The following is an 18306-nucleotide window of genomic DNA, read 5'->3' as shown; positions in this document are numbered from 1 at the left end:
TCCGTTGATGAACGAGAGGTGGAAACACTTTTGACTACTCCGTCCCACTCCGGATCTTATGGTTAACACGGGTATTACGGCACAAGAATCATTGGCGACATTTGTTGTTTAATCCTAGATGGATATAAACCCGTGCAATGGAACCTCCACCATATCAACACAATCCATGGTTCCATTGACCACCACATAGTCATATTCATAGTTATGAAAGTAGTGGTTTTGATTTTTATGCAATAGTGATAACCATAGTACTTTGCAATTAATTTGATAGAAATACTCAAATGACATGAGCAAGTGATGAACTTGCTCGAACACCTGCAAAGTTTTGCAGTTGGAAGGTGTGGACTGACCCTTGTCCTCTCTCTCGAAAAATAGCATCATTGTCCGATAAGGGCAATGGTTAAAGAAGCAATTATGCATGATTCCATTTTTAGGGTTTGTTCCCCCCTTCCGATGTCGTTATTATTTCATGTAAGAGGTTAATACTAAGAATAATTTGGGGATACTTGATTTAAAGTAAAATACAACCTTGAAATGTTGTCAAGGTGTTTTTAAAGTCCAAAAGAATTTATGGACTTATTTTCATTATTGAAAATACTATATGTGATTTAAATGATTATTTTAATCATCAAATTTGAACTTATTCTTGTTTATCTTCAAAAATTCTATCTCATATTTTATTCTGATAGAGTTTTTTATACTCGAGTGGTTTTCATATTTTTAATTATTTTTTTGGAGCTAGGAAACATTTATTGTGTAATTTCAAAGTTTACGTATTTATAAAGAATTGTGAAATGGCAAAAATGCCCTCGGGCCCACCTGTCGGTGTAACCCGGTGGGGTTAGGTCGACCGACCCACCTGGTCCGGCTCGACCGGACCCACTCCTCTCTCTCTCGCGCGCGTGTCCGAACCCTAACCCTAATCCCTCTGCGGCGATTCGTGTCGCCCCCGCCGTCGCCGCTCGATTCCGGCGAACTCCGCCGGACTTGGCCCCCGCCATGGTGCGCAATCGACGCGCCCCACGACGGCGGTCATCCTCATCCGCGTCGATCTGGAGCGGTTGCTGCTCCAGCTCGTCTTCGATCTCCTCCGAGGCGGCTAGGGTTACGGGATCGTGGCGATCCCGCTGCTTCCTGGGCTTCAGGCGCGATGGCGCCGCCGTGGGCCTCGCCACGGCGTTGCGGCGCTTGCCGGAGCATGGCCTGGCCTGGCCAGGTGCTACCGAGCACTCGGCGCGCGCCGCCGTGGCCGCCATGGCCGCATCTGCTCGTCGGCTTGCCCCCGGGTATGTGCGCCACCTCCTGCTCTCTCTCCTTTGCCTGTTCTACTCCTTCCCTTCCTCTTCTTCGTCTAGCTTGGTCACTGGCTTGCCGTGCCTCGTAGAGGTGCGGCCATGCCGTGATGCTTCTTCTGTTGCTACGCTCGTGTTGCTTTGTCTGTCTTTGTCTTGCTCGTCGTCTTCTGTGTCTTCTGTGTCTTTGCTCATCTTCGTTCAAGCCACTCGCCTCTACTGGCCTTAGCCATTGTTGCCCTGGCCATTCCAGTGCTTACCATTCTTGCTTGGTTCTTCCCTGTGCCTCTGTCTTGTTTCTATGCTTGCCTGACACTCATGTGTGATCATGTATGCTTTAATGGCTTAACTGTAGATTGCTATTATTGCAAATTTGCAAGTGCCAGTGTTGTTGTGGCTAGTTCTTGTGCTCTAACTCATGAACCTGCTCATCTGAGCATTACTTGTTGGCTTGATGGTATGATTCGAGTGATGAGCATGAAGTGTTTTACTTGTTTGTCATGGTCCGAGTGGTACCTCATGTATTTGATGTGCTTCGGATACAATTGTAAATGATTTATGTAATTGTCCGTGATATAAGCTGTTGCTTAAGCGTGGCTATTTCATTTATATGATTCATGGATTGATGCCAGGCTTGCCCCTGTCAAGCTTTTGTATGCTAAGGCAAGCCACGATGATCATATAATCATCGGTGCTTGATGATTTTCTGTCGTCCTATGGCTTGTGTTTCATCGATACTTTTACTTGACATGTGTGGCACTCAAGCATGTCTTGGTGCATGCTCTTGCTTACCCCCAGCTACTTTGGGCTTGCAGTGATCTTCTAGATCATTAGCAAGTGTATGTATTCTTGGTTGCTTGTGTATTTCAATTATCTGTCTAGTTTGGCTTAATCACATGGATAATTGATGTGAACTGCTCTGCAGTTATGATCATTTCAATGAATTTGTTAGGGCTAGCAGGATGCCAACCACTGGTTGGGTACCCTAGCCCACTACTGAACCCTACTGGGTGATGATGTGGTGGCTTAAAGTGTTGGTTATGGGTTGAGGTGGCCCTGGCAGCTCTTGATCGTTGTCATGGGTAGCTCCCACCCTTCGTGGCTTGTTGTGGCTTTGTGGATGCATCACTTGGGCAATCCTTGTTGGATTTCCGGTGCTCTTTCGTTGTTGACAAACAAGAATAGGCACAAGTTGCCTATTTGTCCGATGGTTAGCGAGACCATGTAGTGCTAGGTGAGTTGGGTAGGCTAGATGTGAATCTTTCCCTTGCCTGGATTCTTTGGTTTACCCCGGTGTTAATGCAATGGGTTTGACCATTGTTTCCACGGGATGATTTCTTCGGTTTAATTCCCTTTTTGCCGGCATCAAATGGTTTGATCACCAAATGATGATGCACACAGGGTAATCACACCCTTTTGCTTGTGTGTGATTGATGCACATGCTTATTTATGAACAAAACCATCTGGTTTGTTCATGATGATTGGTATACCTCACTCCAGCTCCTAGAAATAGTGTGTTGGTGTAGAGGTTTTGCTTCTGGTGGTTTGCTTGACTTGCCCTGCTCCTCCTTGTGACTTGTGATTCTTGGTTTGGTTCAGTGATGAGTTTGGATAGGTTGAACAGCACTGGTTGTTCTTCTTGTTCTAGCTGTTCTTGGTGACTTACCCTGTTGCCTGTCGATGGCTGAAACAAGTGACTAGGGTTTTGGCTGTGAAAAGCCTTTATATGGCCAGCCATTGCATCCCTGGTCGACAGCTCCACCTCTCCCTTTGGGTGACTCACTGTGTGTGTGTGCTGCATGCACACAGCCCTGTGAGCAGGCTGTGTGTGTGTAGACAAGTGTTGTGCACTTGGACCTGGAACTTGATCGTGGCATGGATCAGCTCGGCGAGAACTTGATCATATCTGCTCCATTCCATTTTATTTCTAACCTGCCAAGTGGCAATGCCACTTGGCATAATGTGCTCTATGTTGTGTGTGTGTGCAGGGATCAAGAATTGATCAAGATGATCTAGAAGATCATCAAGTCCAAGATCAAGTGAAGATGTTCTTGTAGTATTTAGGATATTTAGATAACTTGTAATTTACCTTTTACTTCTTCTATTTCTTTAATTCTTGTAATGTGTTGTAATTCAATAATTCAATTCTGAATATTGTAAAGACAATGTATTATGTGTGTGATTATCAATAAAGCTCAAATTTTCCTTAATGAGCTTAATGTATTTGTTGTATTACTTATTTTCTTGCTTAATGATAATTGTTTGATTAATTATATCAATTTTGAATTATTTGATAATCATTTGATGTTTGAATTTGAAATTCAAATTCAAATTTGGTTTGAATTCATTCAAACACTTAACTTGTAATTCCATCATGCAACTTAAGATTTTAATGCAATAACACTTCTCTCTTCTCAAAACCCTTACTTAGATAAGTAAGAACAAGTTTATCGCACTCTCGAAACCCTAACCCTGTAAGGTGTCGAGAGAGAAACCTGTCCCCCTTCAATGCAGTTTTGTTTTAAAAGCGCGAAATTTTCCCGTAAATTACAATGCAATGCACATCCCTTTCTAAAATCTACCCCTCGATCGTCTCTAAACCTGGGACATTACAGCTTCACAGGGACATGGTTGTACGAGGGAACGTTCCTTGTGGAGTGGGGACGGGCTTGGGACGGCGAACACTATATTGGGCAGCGCCGGGCGGAGGGAAGCTCTAAGGCGCGCGATTAGGGACGAAAAAATGTCCGGCGCACCCAAAACCTTTAAGGGGACGCGACTGGAGATGTTCTTAAGATCTAGATGCAACAATGTTATGCGGGATCCAATAGGTCTTGACGAACGAAGAAAGCGAAGAGATTCACAAGGACATGGTTGCATTTCCCCCCGTTATGTTAGGTATTTTGTGGAATGCTGTAATGAATATGATGAGAAAATCCATCTTTTCTGGGAAAATATTAACCCCAACATTAATAATATAGGTATATAGTACGGAATCTTCTTGAACACTTGCATAGTATTTCCGATCTTCACAATCGTGACACTATTTTGCAATAAATAAAATGCATTAAATTAGATTTTGACAAGCCACGGTTTCGACCAAACAAAACACAGAGACCACGTCTCCAAATGGTTTGAAACCCTCCGATCAGGCCAATCCAACGGCCGCTGCGCCGCGCGCCTCGTCAGCCCGGGCCTGGCGTCCTGCCAAGTGCCGCCCTGCCGTGCACCCGTCGTGCCGTCCAGTCCAATGGGATCCGGAAGCTGGCGCCATCAGTTACCAAAAACCTGTCACGCATAGTTTACTCTTCAAATGGCATGTTGTGAGTCCACATGCCCAAACCTTCGACGGGATTCCATTAATTCCCATGTCCCTTGTTTAGGCAACAAACTAACCCACCCTTGATTCTTTGAAATTTCCCTATCCATCTTCCTCCCCGCCCCGCGCCGCCTCCCTCCGATTTATTCCTCTCTCCCCCACCGGGATTCCTTCCCTTCCAATCGCCTCCTGTCCTGCTTCCTGCTACGGCGGCGGCGGCGGCGGCGGCGAGCCAGGCTTGCTCGGCTGGCCGCGGGCTGATTGTGCCGGTAAGGAACCCTAGCTTGAGTTCATAGCCGTTTCCCCCCTCTGCTTCGCCAGTTTGAGCAATCCGTTCCTCCCTGCTCAGCTACTCGCCGATTCGTCTGCCGAGATCGATCTGAGCCGAGCCGAGCTCCCGTGCGGCCTGCGGCGGGCGTCGGGGACATGAAGGCCGCGCCGCGAGCGTCCGCGCGGCGGCGCGTGTGGGTGCTCGCCGTGGCGGCGCTCGTCTCCGTCGCGGTCGTCTGGGCCTACCACTACCCGCCGCAGCATTACGCGTCCCCTATGCGGGACTGGCTCCCCGCGCAGCCCGACAGGGAGTTGACCGACGACGAGCGGGCCTCGCGCGTCGTCTTCAGGCAGATCCTCCTCACGCCTGCTCTTCCGTCCAGGAGCTCCAAAATCGCCTTCATGTTCCTCACACCGGGCACGCTGCCCTTCGAGAGACTGTGGGAGAAATTCTTCGAGGTACTTCTTATTCTTGTCTTCTTCCCTCTGGCTCTTGCATCTTGTATCTTCCCTTTGGTCAAACAAAATCCAAGGTATATAAAATTGGCAAAAGAGTTCACCACGTCCCAAGTGAACATAATTCTTTTAGTCAAACAAAACCCCCAAGGTATATTAAACTGGCACATATGTACATCAATCAAGGAGCACTAAGGTGTCAACAGCTTCATAGTTTGAGTACATAACCATTTGCAGTGCTAATGATCAAGATCTACTACTCCCTTCTGACCCAAATTACTTCGCGTAGATTTACGCAAAATTCTGTCTAGGTTCATTGAACCCGCGACTGCTAATTTGGATCAGAGGGAGTAGTTGATTGCTTGGTCTTGATGCACATCTGTTGCGCCCCGTAGGTAATACCGTATAGTGATTGTTAATTTGCTATTACCATGCTATGCTAATATTTCTTATTGTCCAAAGTATCGCGTCGAATTTCGGACCTTCTGTCATGACACTTCGCGACTATTTTACAGCATCATGTACAACTATCGGTCTATGACCCAATGCCACAATTCCCATGTCATCACATTTTACTCAAAGTTTCTCTTTTCATGTCTTCTACCTCTGTTTCTGCAGGGTCATGAGGGAAGATATACCATATATGTTCACGCCTCAAGGGAGAGGCCAGAACATGTCAGTCCCTTGTTTATTGGCCGAGATGTACACAGTGATAAGGTAACGACGCTGTAAATAATGCACGAGCACTTCAGTGCTGTTATAACAGGGCACGCGTACTGCCCATGGTATCATTTAATAGTGGCTATACAAGACTGCAAATTAATTTCAGCATTATGTTTATGCTTTTGAAATTTTTCTCTGCTGTTCCTTGATCGTATTTGGCATTTATCATATAGATAGATCATGTCTTGCAACAGTGGTCAGAAGCTAAAGACCGCCTTGGATGATAGTTCGTTTTATCTTTGTCGCAGGTACAATGGGGTACGATCTCTATGATTGATGCTGAGAGGAGGTTATTGGCGAATGCTCTACAAGACATTGACAACCAGCATTTTGTGCTGCTCTCTGACAGGTCCACAAATCAATTATCCCATTTTCCTTGATGATAAATTTTATGTGATGTTGACTCTTGTGTGTTGTTGCAGTTGCGTGCCTTTGCACAACTTTGACTACATCTATGACTACCTGATGGGAACAAATCTTAGTTTTATTGACTCGTAAGTCTAATTGCAGTCTCAATTTCCTTTTCAAGGACTAGTCTCAGTACTCTGTTTTTTTCTTACTAATTCATAAACTGACTTTAAGGTTGAAAGAAAATAAGCTTTAAGTGGGGCTTCTTTCTTTTACCATTACATATGTTGCCAGTGACCAGTAATATTGGAGTTTTCTTTTTCTTCTGCTTACATTTTCTCTGTTCCTTTGGTCAGCTTCTATGATCCTGGTCCACATGGAAATTTTAGATATTCAAGAAATATGTTACCTGAGGTTAGAGAGGCTGACTTCAGGAAGGGTTCACAGGTACCAAACTACCTAGTATTAAGTTTATGGGTCAAAGATGTGCCTTCTATTATCCAGGATCCTCCCTACCTCCAACAAAATCTAAAATATTCCCAATCGCATTCTTGAACTATTTGGTGCAATACATTTTTAAAGACGCCAACTTTGTCTCCGAATTTAAGCCTTTAATCAAATTGTTATTACCAGACAATATTAATGCAGCCACCCTCCGCTTTTACTCCATTTTGTTGATATTTATACTCATATGGAAAGATGCATTTCAACAAATCTCTAAATATTTCAGTGGTTCTCACTCAAGCGCCAACATGCGTTGATGACAATTGCAGACAGTCTTTACTATACCAAGTTCATGCTTTATTGTAAGGTATGCCATGTATTTTTACTCTTTCTTTCGTAGTACAATTCTCATAATGGGCTGTTATTATGTTTTAGTCTTTTAGATATTTATGTGTTAATTTACAAAGTTATCATCCATGATTTTGTGCACATCATTTCCTTAAGTTTACATCAATGGTATTAGTGCACATCATATCCTAGTTTACGTCAATAATTATAGTGCACATCATATCCTAGTTTACTTCAATAGTTGTAGTGCACATCAGTCCTTTTGGTTTACATCAATGGTTTTAGTGCTAATCATTATCTCTAGTTTACCTTACCATTATGTGCTCAGATGTATGACATGTGGGTTGCCTCTTTGCAGCCAGGGATGGAAGATGGGCGTAATTGCTATGCAGATGAGCATTACTTGCCAACACTATTCAATGTCAGTATACGATGGCCTTATATATGTTGAAATTTATCATCATCATTAATATTGTGGCACATCTGATGCGGTTTTATCTGCATGAAACAGATGATGGATCCACATGGAATCTCAAATTGGTCTGTGACTCATGTTGACTGGTCGGAAGGGAAGTGGCATCCAAAAGCTTATCGGGCGCAGGATGTCAGTTATGAGCTCCTCAAGAATATAACTGTATGTTTCTGTCTTCTGCTCTATATATGTTTGTCTTGCATCATTTATGTATACCACGGTTCTAACTCCAATTCATTGATCTTGCCTGCAGTCAATTGACATGAGCCACCATGTCACAAGTGATAGCCAGGTCTCATCTCTATTTCTCTATGCATATTCACCTGACACTTTTTTGTGGGGTTACCTGACACTTGAGATGATGAAGAAAAGGAACTAATACTTGATTTTTTCTCCCTTGTTGTTACAGAGAATTGAGACACATAACCCTTGCCTATGGAATGGAGTGAAGAGACCGTGCTACTTGTTTGCGAGGAAGTTCTACCCTGAATCCATGAACAATCTCATGAACCTGTTCTCGAATTACACTCTCTTCTGAGTCTCTCTGGAGTCCATGGTGCAGTCTCTCTGGAGTCTATGGTGCTCATCCTACATTCCACTCGACAGCCCCAACTATACATGAATTTACAGGAGATATATTGCTATAGAAACATCTGTACATTGGAGAAGGACATCAGATACATTGACAATTGCTGGTTATAGAAAAATAGGGAGGAGAAGGCATTCGCTTCAGTAATTGAGTGGTTCCAATCTCCATGTCAGGCCACTATAACTCCTGAACAACACATTTTTAGGACCACCTTGTTCTTACTAGTTTCTCTAGAGATTTTTAGGTGCAGATTCTGCCATGTATATCATTATTGTAACTCGGAAAAGCCATTAGATGAGATCCTATTTTTGGTTATACATACCCCTGAGTATACTGAAAGAAGCTCTGTGCGTGTCTTCAAGTGGGTGCTATGTTTCTGCGTTTCTACAGTAAAATTGAGCGCCTCAGAATATTTTTAACCTACAAAATATTCTGGTTACAAAATTGATTTTTTTTTATTGCAATGTTACCTTCGTGCGAAAAATGAAAAGGAAAGCGACATCAGCGTCTCGCACCCAGAGAAACTGTTTCTAGAAAAAAGAAATGGGCTTCAGTTTAGCTATCGCCTCGGCCACACAACACGGCAGAAGGAAATGGCGGCCTCTGCTCCGCCCTCTTGCGTCCGCATCTCCTCCTCCACACCTCCACTGACCGCTCTCCACCGGCCACGCCGCCGGCGCGTCCCCTCCGTCCGATGCTCACTCGCCGCCGCCCCCGGTGTCCGGGCACCGGCGGAGCTCGTGGACTCTATCCTCTCCAAGGTGACCCTCAAATCTAACCCATCTTGTTTACTCTTTGCTCCCCTCCCAACTTCGTCCTAGCTAAGCCACTGCCTGTGTAATCCCTTGTCAGTTCATCTATAGGGCAAAGGAACCTTCAATCAATCGTTGGTGTTTTGCATTAGTAGTTTGCTTCTATTTTCAGTGTGATGTCTTATCAGATGCCGTTATAACGACAGGTCAAGGGAACTGACAGGGGAGTGCTGCTGCCGAAAGAAGGCCATGAGGAGGTCGCGGATGTCGCGCTGCAGCTAGGGAAGTATTGCATCGACGAGCCCGTCAAGTCCCCGCTTATATTCGGAGGTGAATCCTGCCCTTTCTCGCCAACAAAAAACACAGTTTCCATCTTATCTGATATACTGTACTGTGTTGTGGTTGTGGCTCTGCCACTCGCTGACACAATGTAAAAAAATGGCTTACCTTGCAACCATCCAACATGTAGGACTTGCAAAGTGAAATAGTAATGCTTCTGTTTTTAGCGTTCATTCAAGATTAATGGGAGATGTAGTGTTAGATGTATCTTATTCATTGCATCATGCCATCTTGATTAAGTTTCTTGTGTTGCTGTGATATGCCTGAGCAGAGTGGGAGGTGGTGTACTGCTCGGTGCCGACATCACCCGGAGGGATTTACCGGACCCCCCTCGGCCGTCTGGTGTTCAAAACCAACGACATGGTTCAGGTGGTGGAAGCCCCTGACATAGTCCGGAACAAATTGTCCCTCTCCGTCTTTGGTCTCGACGGTGCGGTGTCCTTGAAAGGTAAACCACATGCTGGTTCTTCGCTCATTCGATTTAGATTTTGCATAACCTTGGCAGTAAAAGTTTCTGGCTGGCTTTAAGCCCTACATTGTTCCGACCTACGACATACATATAAGATCACGTGTAGTGTGCAAGTGATCTTGTAATTTTTTGTTGGCCATGCAGGCAAGCTGAATGTATTGGACAGCAAGTGGATTCAGGTAATCTTTGAGCCCGCGGAACTGAAGATAGGCGCCTTGGGGTTTCAATATGGTGGCGAGAGCGAAGTCAAGCTGGAAATCACCTACGTCGACGAGAAGATCAGGCTTGGAAAAGGATCTAGAGGCTCACTTTTCGTCTTCCTGAGACAGTAATAGAAGGGTCAAGGGCAGGGTGGTATGTTACCATACCACCATTGGGTGTGCTACTGTGCTTAAGGCCACAAGGTATAGCGGCCATATGGTCATCTGCACAGTAACTGTATTCAGATGTAAGTTCAGAGATCAAACCCTTGAAGTAGTTTTCCCGGATATTTCTACCTAAGAGCATCCCACTCGTCTCCCCGAAGAGACCCTCAAGCGACGTTTTTCTCATCCGGACGGCGATTTTCAGCCCAGTCGCGCCCCCGATTTCTCGTTTTTCTCCGGATTTGGGCCTAAATCCATCCGGCGAGCCCACGCCATCCCCTGTCCCCCGAGGCGCGCTCGGGGACTCCGGACGAAGCGAAAGCGCGCGAAATGCCGAGAAATCTCTCCCGTGCTTTCGCTTCGTCTTCGCCGCAGAGGTGGACTCGGCCGGTCAGCGGCAGACGCATCGTCTTCCGCGCGCAGTAAAGGCTGCCGCCGGTCAGCTCGCCGCGGACGCGTAGCATCCACGTGGCAACAAATCGCTGGCTCCAGCCCCGCCTAAATACCCCGCTCGCCGCGACGCGTCGCACCACTCTTCCTCTTCCTCTTCCTTCCCTCGACCCTCGACGAGATCCATGGCCTACAACGATGAAGACGGCGCGGCCAACAACGGATTCCCACACCGGTCGCTCCACGCGTGGGAGGGGCACCTCCTCCACCAGGCGGGGTACCCCTGCCCGCCGGACACGAGGCCTCCCGGCGGCGGGTGGCGGCTAAGTGCGGGCGGCGTGCCAATCCCGCCGCAGCCCCAGGGACGCGCCCTCGAAGCCGCCATCGAGGAGGTCCGACTAACGTTGTCGGACCAGGACCGCGCCGAGCCACGCTACCACCCCGACAACCTGACGGCGTGGAACTCCTTCTTCCTTCGCCGGTGGGAGCAGGAGCTCGCCTCCTACGACGGCCTGCCTCCTCCGCCTCCACGCAACAACACCGCCGGACGCAAGCGGTGGTGGAGCGTGCCGGGCCGGACGCTCGAGGCCGTCCTCGAGCACATCGAGGGCGGCAACTTCCCCCTTCTGACGATGCCCCCACTGTCGAGGGCATCGGCCAGCCGCCGCCGGGTAAGCAGCTGGCAGCTACGGCGCATGGCTGCCAGTTCCTCGTCGTCCGGTTCGGCGTCGAGGTTGATCTCCAGGTCGGCGCCATCATTGGCGCCGGTGAAAAAGGAGCCGTCTTCCCCGCCGAGCAACCGCGCGCGCGGCGGCGGGATCGTCATCCGCGGGCCCTCGACGGCACAAGGACGGCTCCGCCCCAAGAGCGAACCCGACACCTTCGGCGAGCGGAAGCGCAAGCCGGCGAAGGTGAAGGTGGAGGAGGCCGAAAGCGCCGAGGACGCCGCCATCCTCGAGGCCGTCATGGCGAGGTTCCTCCAGGACCTCGTCCCCGCCGAGAACGCCATGCCCCTCGACCAGGCCTGCGCCTGGTCGAGGGATCAGTGGGAGAAGGAGGAGGCGGAGCGGCAGGCGAGGCTCCTCGAGGACGTCGCTCGCTACCGCCGGCCTGCGACTCCTCCATCCGGCGTTGCCGTCCCCGTCATCGACCTCGAGGAGTTCGACGATGACTGGTACAAGCCATCGCCGTCCCCGCCTCGCACCAGTGGCCGGTGGGGAGACGCCGGCCAAGGTAGCAGCCAGGCGGCTTCGGCGCCGCTGCAGTTCGACGACGACGACGACGACGATGGCGGCAACGGCGACAAGGACTACACGGTGTTCTACCGCCATTTCGGCATGTAGAGCGCCGTGTTTTAATATTTAGAGTTGTATTCCCCTAGCCGAATTCGAAATATAGTCGAATTCGGCCTCTATGTATGAACTTCGGCCTCTATATAGTAAATATCATTAAATTTAGTCTAAATTCAATCGTTTTAAGCCGTATTTTGTCAAGTTTCTGTTTTTCAAATTTAGATCGGCGTCTTCGCCTGAGATCGCGGCTGGGAAACTAGTCCTCCCCACGCCAAATTTACGTCCAATCCGGGACGTAAATTTCCCCGGATTTCGGCGTGGGGAGGGCAAACGAGTGGAGATGCTCTAAATCGAACCAGATTGCCCTGTTTGATGTGAACGAAAATGTTTGCAGTATTCATGCTGACCTTATTCTCGGATGTACTTATTATAACGTTGGGGGTTTTGTGAGCAGGACAATGTTGGTTTGAGGAATTGAGTGTTCTGGCTTTGCTACCTCTTGAATTTTGATTTTTTTTTTTTTTTTTTTGCAAATTGATGTTGGATTTTTTTCTCTCTTACACATTACTGTATTTGAAATGTATATTTGTCGCTGTATCCTGTATGGATAACTATTTGCACGCCACCACCATACTGTTTTGTCAATTTGTTGTACACACAATTTAGACATGGCGTGCACGGACATGGGACGTGGGCGGCGTGGAAGGCGGCTCGAGGACCTGAAGGATGCCTGCACAAGGGTCCTGCTGCCATGTAGTCATGGGCTCATGGCATATGCTTATGAGCAGATCAACAAACAAACTATCGAATACACCTACGGATCGAACAAGGGATCTGTTATATCGGAAAACAAAGCTGAGATGTGTTGGTCATGCAGGCAATTGAGCTGAATTTGGACAGCTCACGACTGGATTTAGGTCATATCTCAGCCCCCCTGAACTGAAGATGTTTCTATGGCGGCGAGGCGAGAGCGAAGTAAAGCTGTAAATCACCTCTGTCGATGAGAAGATCACGCTTTTGGTTTTCGTTAGCCACCGGTAGTTAGGAATTGGTTTACCACTTATGAACCTGCTGCTGGTTCTGTTTTGATGGGTGATAACTCGTCATGTCAGATAGAAGGCAAAGGCTGTATTTGGATCGGCACAATCAGAACTTTCACGGATGTTCGATACATTTCGAAGATGAAGAGAAATCTTATCTCGCTAAGTGCCCTTGGTATACTGGAATATTTCAACCTGAAGTAGCAGGCTTCTCTTGTCGATCTGAACGAAGGTGTTTCTGGCGTTAGGATTTCTGCGCAGTATGCACTGATGATAGTGTTAGGATTTCTGCGCAGGAGACTGTTGTTTTGAATTTCGAATTGTATTTATTTTTTTAAAAAATATGTTTGAATTTTATTTGATATACATAAATCTCGAGGACCTCTTATACTTTTATCTCCAAGTGGAGTCGACACTGTCAGTCTGTCACTGCCACTACACGAGACGCCAGAAGTACGTTTTTACCACAGGAAGACGCCTTTCTGAACTGGTTTCTTCTTCCCAGCAGACGGCGGCGTGCACCCCATCCAACCAGTCACCCGCCACCACTTCGCAAGCCTCTCTCTCCCGCCCTTCTGTGTCCTCGATGGGGGTCTTGCAATGGACCTGCCGCTGCGGGCTCAACCCTTCCCCCAGCAAGAACAGGGGTGCGCCCGGTCGTCCTCCTCCTCCTAGTACAACCTCGAACCCCTCTTCCATTTCCCGTTTTGCTCCTTCTCGAGTTTAGCTGTCCCCACAATCTTACCATATCTTCATAATTTTCTCTAATATCTGCTGTTCTCGGTTGTTCTTCAGCTCCCCGAGGCAGGAGGTCCAAGTACACGGGACAATCTGTGGTAAGGACCTCGAACAGCCTGTCATTGTTGTTATATGTTCGTTTATCCTTGAGGAAAATCACACGATTTTGCATTTTTCTTTCTCCGGTGGTACCTGCAGTCATACTCTGATTATTCATGCTGGGCTTACCTTCAACAGGAGGCAACCAAAAACGAAAATGCTTTCAGAATTCAGAGATAAACATTTTGTAATCTGTAGACTGTAGTATATCATCTTATGATTGTGAACCTATCGACGGCCCATGTACCTTTGTCTTAAATGTAGATATAAGTGCCGTGTTGTGTAGCTGGTATATTGGCCGAATGTGTGTGGTCAGGTCTAGTTTTGACTCTGTTGGCCTATGCCTGTAGAGAACGATGCCTATGCGTGTGATAACAGTCGGCAAGAAGAGATCTCAAGGGACGCAACTTCTTGTTGAAGAATACAAGGAGAAGCTTGGTCACTATTGCGCTGTTGAAGACACCCTCATCAAATCCAACCCAAAACTTACAAGGTAGGACAATACTGTGTGATGCTACGAAGATAATGATCAGTAAACCCCCTCAGGCTATATTGCACTGCTGGGTAGAAACCTATATGCATGATATCGTTATATTATTTCCTTTCTACGCGTCATCAGAAAACGGGAAGTTCTTATTTTCCTGTTGCTGTGACATGTTTCATAAATTGTTCCTGATGAAGTCGATTGTTGATGATGGCCTCTGGTATCCTTCTGTTTTCACTTTTCAGTGACGTTAAGGTGCAGATCGAAGCGGAAGACGTGTCTATGATGCAGCAGCTCAAGGCTGAAGATTTTGTATGTTTCAGTATCCTATTGTTTTCAACTGATAAATACTTCACCATTCATTAGGTTTATCTCTATAAGTAAGAAAATTTTGCTTCTGATGTTAGTCTGCATGATTAGGTTGTTGTGTTGGATGAAAACGGGAAGCATGTCATGTCTGAGCAGATAGCTGATCTGATTGGGGATGCTGGCAGCACGGTATGCTTGGTTTGGTTCATCAGATAGTTTGGTTGCGGCTGTGTACATCTTAGCTATGTAGAGGCTGTTTGTAAGCTCCTTTGAATTTTATCTGAGTAATAAAACACCCTTTATCGAAAAAATATATCATATAGTTTGGTTGTCAACTAATTGATTTTAAAGTTCCCACTGCTGGAATTTCCTTGGGAGAACATACGTGTGGATAATATGTTTCTCCAAATGTTTAGGGATCGTCAAGGCTCACATTTTGTATTGGTGGGCCATATGGTCTTGGGGTACAAGTACGAGAGCGGGCGGATGCAACAATTAGGCTATCCTCACTGGTTTTGAATCACCAAGTCGCTTTAATAGTTCTAATGGAGCAGCTCTACAGGTGAACAATGAGGTTTTGTAATGCAGTAATGTCATTTCTACATTTGAACATACTTTGGTAATTCCAGTGGAGTAACTCTACTGTGATATAACTGTATAATCAAAGGGTAAGGTCTCGCCGGATAATCATGAATATTTATCTGCATTAGTAAATGTTTTTTCTGTTAATTGTATCAATCATTCATCAAGTGACACATAATTTTGCAGGGCATGGACAATAATCAAAGGACAGAAGTATCATCACTAGATTTGAGTTGTAGTAGCATCATCTGGTGCATTCTGAACGCGGCTACAGGCGCTTCTGTATGGTTTGTGGTCGTTAGGCTAGCCCAAAGGGCCCGGTAATATCGTACCTGGTAGAGGAACTGGCGGCGGCGCTCCTCGGAGTGAGCAATACTACTGGTGACAACACTAGTACTGCCGGTCCTAGGCAAACTGTAGGGTCAGATTGGAGAGGATGATCTCCACGGCATTTTGGGAATGCTTTGGAGGTGCATTTTACGTTTGCCTAGGTGAACTTGATTTCAACCTTACCTTCCAAAGCCGATGCCATCTTGATAATATGGTTTTTTTGTATAACAGACTAAAACAAAATGAAATAGTTAGAACACCGTCTTTGCACTTTTCACTTCAGATGGGTATCAAATCTTTTTGTTCCATCTACGTATAAATATATATAACTGGTTTTGGTAAGGGTAATGTTCTTAGAAGAATGACAACAACCTTCAATAATAAGGGTAATGTTCCCTGCCGATAGTTAAAGAATATGAAAAATTGCAATATTCAACCAATGGGTAGTTAAATGGCCCTCTATGGGGTCCTCGTGCCATGACTATATTTTGATTATCCTAGTTAATATTCAACCTCTAACATAAGAGCTAGGAAGGAAAGAGAAAATTTGAAATCAGTCAATGTAACATGAATGCATAGTTCAACCCTTTTTTATATCAGTAGGAGAACAAAAACTCTCGTACATGGAACTCTAATACTCTTAAGTATACAATCATAAGAAGATCATAGTACTCTGCAGAGGTGCGAACTTGAAGTCTGGATTCTTAAAAATGTGCTAAATTCAATAAACAAAATACAAACCTCTATCCAAGTGCACATTCTATTTTTGTGTGTGTCCAGCTACATATATTCAGAGGTAAAGATGAACTGGAGGTCAATGAGATATGTAACATGAAGTAAATTAATGTGCATCCATTAATCTGGCACTAATAACACTGCATCGAACAGGAATACCTCGTTTTCTGACATGTTGCAAAATTCAATGGAAATTCACCTATTTTAGTAGGATCATACTGAGCGGAAATTTAATTTGGCTCCCAGTGTGTATGCTCCCTCCATCCAAAAATCATATTTGTAATTGTCAACTAAATTTAACAAAAAATAGTGCATGCACATCTTGACAATCTGTATGCTTTCGTACAGTTTCGTGAAAATAAATATTTTTATGGTTGATGTAAAAAAGACAAAACATATCTCACAAAAAGCTTTATTTTTAGCAACAAATTTTATCTTTTTTACGCAGCCCAAATGATAAGTCAATTTTTCATGGAAAGACTTTGTGCCGTAGCATGTGAAGAGAACACGTGAATTTTTTGTTTGGATTTTTTTTTGATATTTCAAAATGTATCAATGACATATTTCAACATATATAAAAGGAGCATTTGCACCCAAGAGCCAATCATCACTCACCATACCGGGCAACCAAAATTCTAGGTAGAATACATGATACACTTTATAGATAGAACATCTCGGACCTCTAAATCTTGCTATAACAGGAGGATTCCCGGTTGCAATAACAAAGTTAGCAATCAAGATGATCTTAGCCATCGAGCTCTAAGATTTGGTTTCTTCGACCTCTCCCCAAGTTGGGTTAATGACATAGTTGCAGGAAATAAGCCTCTCGAGGGAGGTTCTATATCTCCCCCATGTCCTAATAAGGAGGATAAATCAATTGGTTTGAATCTCAGTCTCAGCCCACTTCACCATGACTACAACCCAGATAGAATCTTGTTGGAGGGAGAAGTTGGTTACACATACTGCATTGGTACTCCCATTGGTGTGTCCATGGACAACACCCGCCTTGCTATTGCTGCCATTGGCAAGCTCATGTTTGCCCAGTTTTCAGAGCTGGTCAACGACTTCTACAACAATGGCCTGCCATCAAACTTGTCCGGTGGGTGCAATCCAAGCTTGGATTATGGCTTCAAGGGGGCTGAGATCGCCATGGCCTCATACTGCTCAGAGCTACAGTTCTTGGGCAACCCAGTGACAAACCATGTTCAGAGTGCCGAGCAGCACAACCAGGACGTAAACTCGCTTGGTCTCATCTCCTCCAGGAAGACTGCCGAGGCCATTGAGATTCTCAAGCTCATGTCCTCGACGTTCTTGGTTGCCATATGCCAGGCCATTGATCTTCGCCACATCGAGGAAAATGTCAAGAGCGCTGTCAAGAGCTGCGTGATGACAATGGCCAAGAAAACTCTCAGCACCAATTCCACAGGTGGTCTTCATGTCGCTCGCTTCTGTGAGAAAGATCTTCTCCAGGAGATCGACCGTGAGGCGGTCTTTGCATATGCTGATGACTCATGCAGCGCCAACTATCCACTGATGAAGAAACTGCGTGGCGTGCTCGTCGAGCGTGCCCTTTCCAACGGCATGGACGAGTTCAATGTGGAGACCTCTGTGTTTGGCAAGGTTGCCCAATTTGAGGAGGAGCTTCGAGAGGCGCTGCCAATGGCGGTCGAGACTGCACTTGCTGCTGTGGAGAGTGGCACAGCTCCAACGCCAAACAGGATCACTGAGTGCCGTTCATACCCTCTGTACCGGTTTGTGCGTGAGGAGCTCGGAACAGTATACCTAACCGGTGAGAAGACCAGATCTCCCGGCGAGGAGCTGAACAAGGTGCTCGTGGCTATCAACCAAGGCAAGCACATTGACCCACTGCTCGAGTGCCTCAAGGAATGGGACGGCAAGCCCCTGCCCATATGCTAAACTGAGAATGGACAAGGAGAAAACTAGGGGGTGTATAACTGTAAGCTACTGGGTCAGAATTCTGATCCTGAGTGATAATTTTTTTCAGGCCGGCAAGATGCAGGACGGCGGTTCCCAAATCCTGCTAGGGATCGTGGCTGATCGATTGAAGGGCTTCGTCCCTTCGTCTCTAGGCGTATGGAATAAATTCTGTTTGGTTCTTTT

The 18306-nt window shown here is 46.1% G+C and overlaps 4 protein-coding genes across 4 annotated transcripts; all 4 read left to right on the top strand.

Annotated features, from left to right (window-relative positions):
- Nucleotides 1-5022: 5022 nt before the first annotated feature.
- LOC124673728 (glycosyltransferase BC10-like) lies at nt 5023-8580 on the top strand. Its single transcript, XM_047209768.1, has 10 exons — nt 5023-5340; nt 5956-6054; nt 6309-6409; nt 6483-6554; nt 6765-6855; nt 7139-7219; nt 7559-7621; nt 7712-7834; nt 7926-7964; nt 8082-8580. The coding sequence occupies exons 1-10, from the start codon at nt 5038-5040 to the stop codon at nt 8208-8210; spliced, it is 1101 nt and encodes a 366-aa protein (XP_047065724.1). The 5' UTR covers nt 5023-5037; the 3' UTR covers nt 8211-8580.
- Nucleotides 8581-8819: 239 nt separating this feature from the next.
- LOC124673781 (probable plastid-lipid-associated protein 8, chloroplastic) lies at nt 8820-10311 on the top strand. Its single transcript, XM_047209822.1, has 4 exons — nt 8820-9022; nt 9220-9343; nt 9624-9800; nt 9966-10311. Exons 1-4 carry the CDS (start codon nt 8855-8857, stop codon nt 10151-10153), a joined length of 657 nt encoding a protein of 218 aa, XP_047065778.1. The 5' UTR covers nt 8820-8854; the 3' UTR covers nt 10154-10311.
- Nucleotides 10312-13452: 3141 nt separating this feature from the next.
- On the top strand, nt 13453-15734 carry LOC124677279 (putative RNA methyltransferase At5g10620). The gene is made up of 7 exons (XM_047213283.1): nt 13453-13582; nt 13704-13744; nt 14096-14238; nt 14475-14541; nt 14650-14727; nt 14955-15100; nt 15307-15734. The coding sequence occupies exons 1-7, from the start codon at nt 13495-13497 to the stop codon at nt 15344-15346; spliced, it is 603 nt and encodes a 200-aa protein (XP_047069239.1). The 5' UTR covers nt 13453-13494; the 3' UTR covers nt 15347-15734.
- Nucleotides 15735-16833: 1099 nt separating this feature from the next.
- On the top strand, nt 16834-18102 carry LOC124671371 (phenylalanine ammonia-lyase-like). The gene is made up of 2 exons (XM_047207747.1): nt 16834-17483; nt 17565-18102. Exons 1-2 carry the CDS (start codon nt 16834-16836, stop codon nt 18100-18102), a joined length of 1188 nt encoding a protein of 395 aa, XP_047063703.1.
- The last annotated feature ends 204 nt before the right edge of the window (nt 18103-18306 follow it).

This window comes from Lolium rigidum, chromosome 7, assembly GCF_022539505.1.
Source record: "Lolium rigidum isolate FL_2022 chromosome 7, APGP_CSIRO_Lrig_0.1, whole genome shotgun sequence".
Classification (NCBI taxonomy): domain Eukaryota; kingdom Viridiplantae; phylum Streptophyta; class Magnoliopsida; order Poales; family Poaceae; genus Lolium; species Lolium rigidum.
Note: the sequence above shows the minus strand (reverse complement) of the source record. Positions and strands in the feature narration are given on the sequence as shown.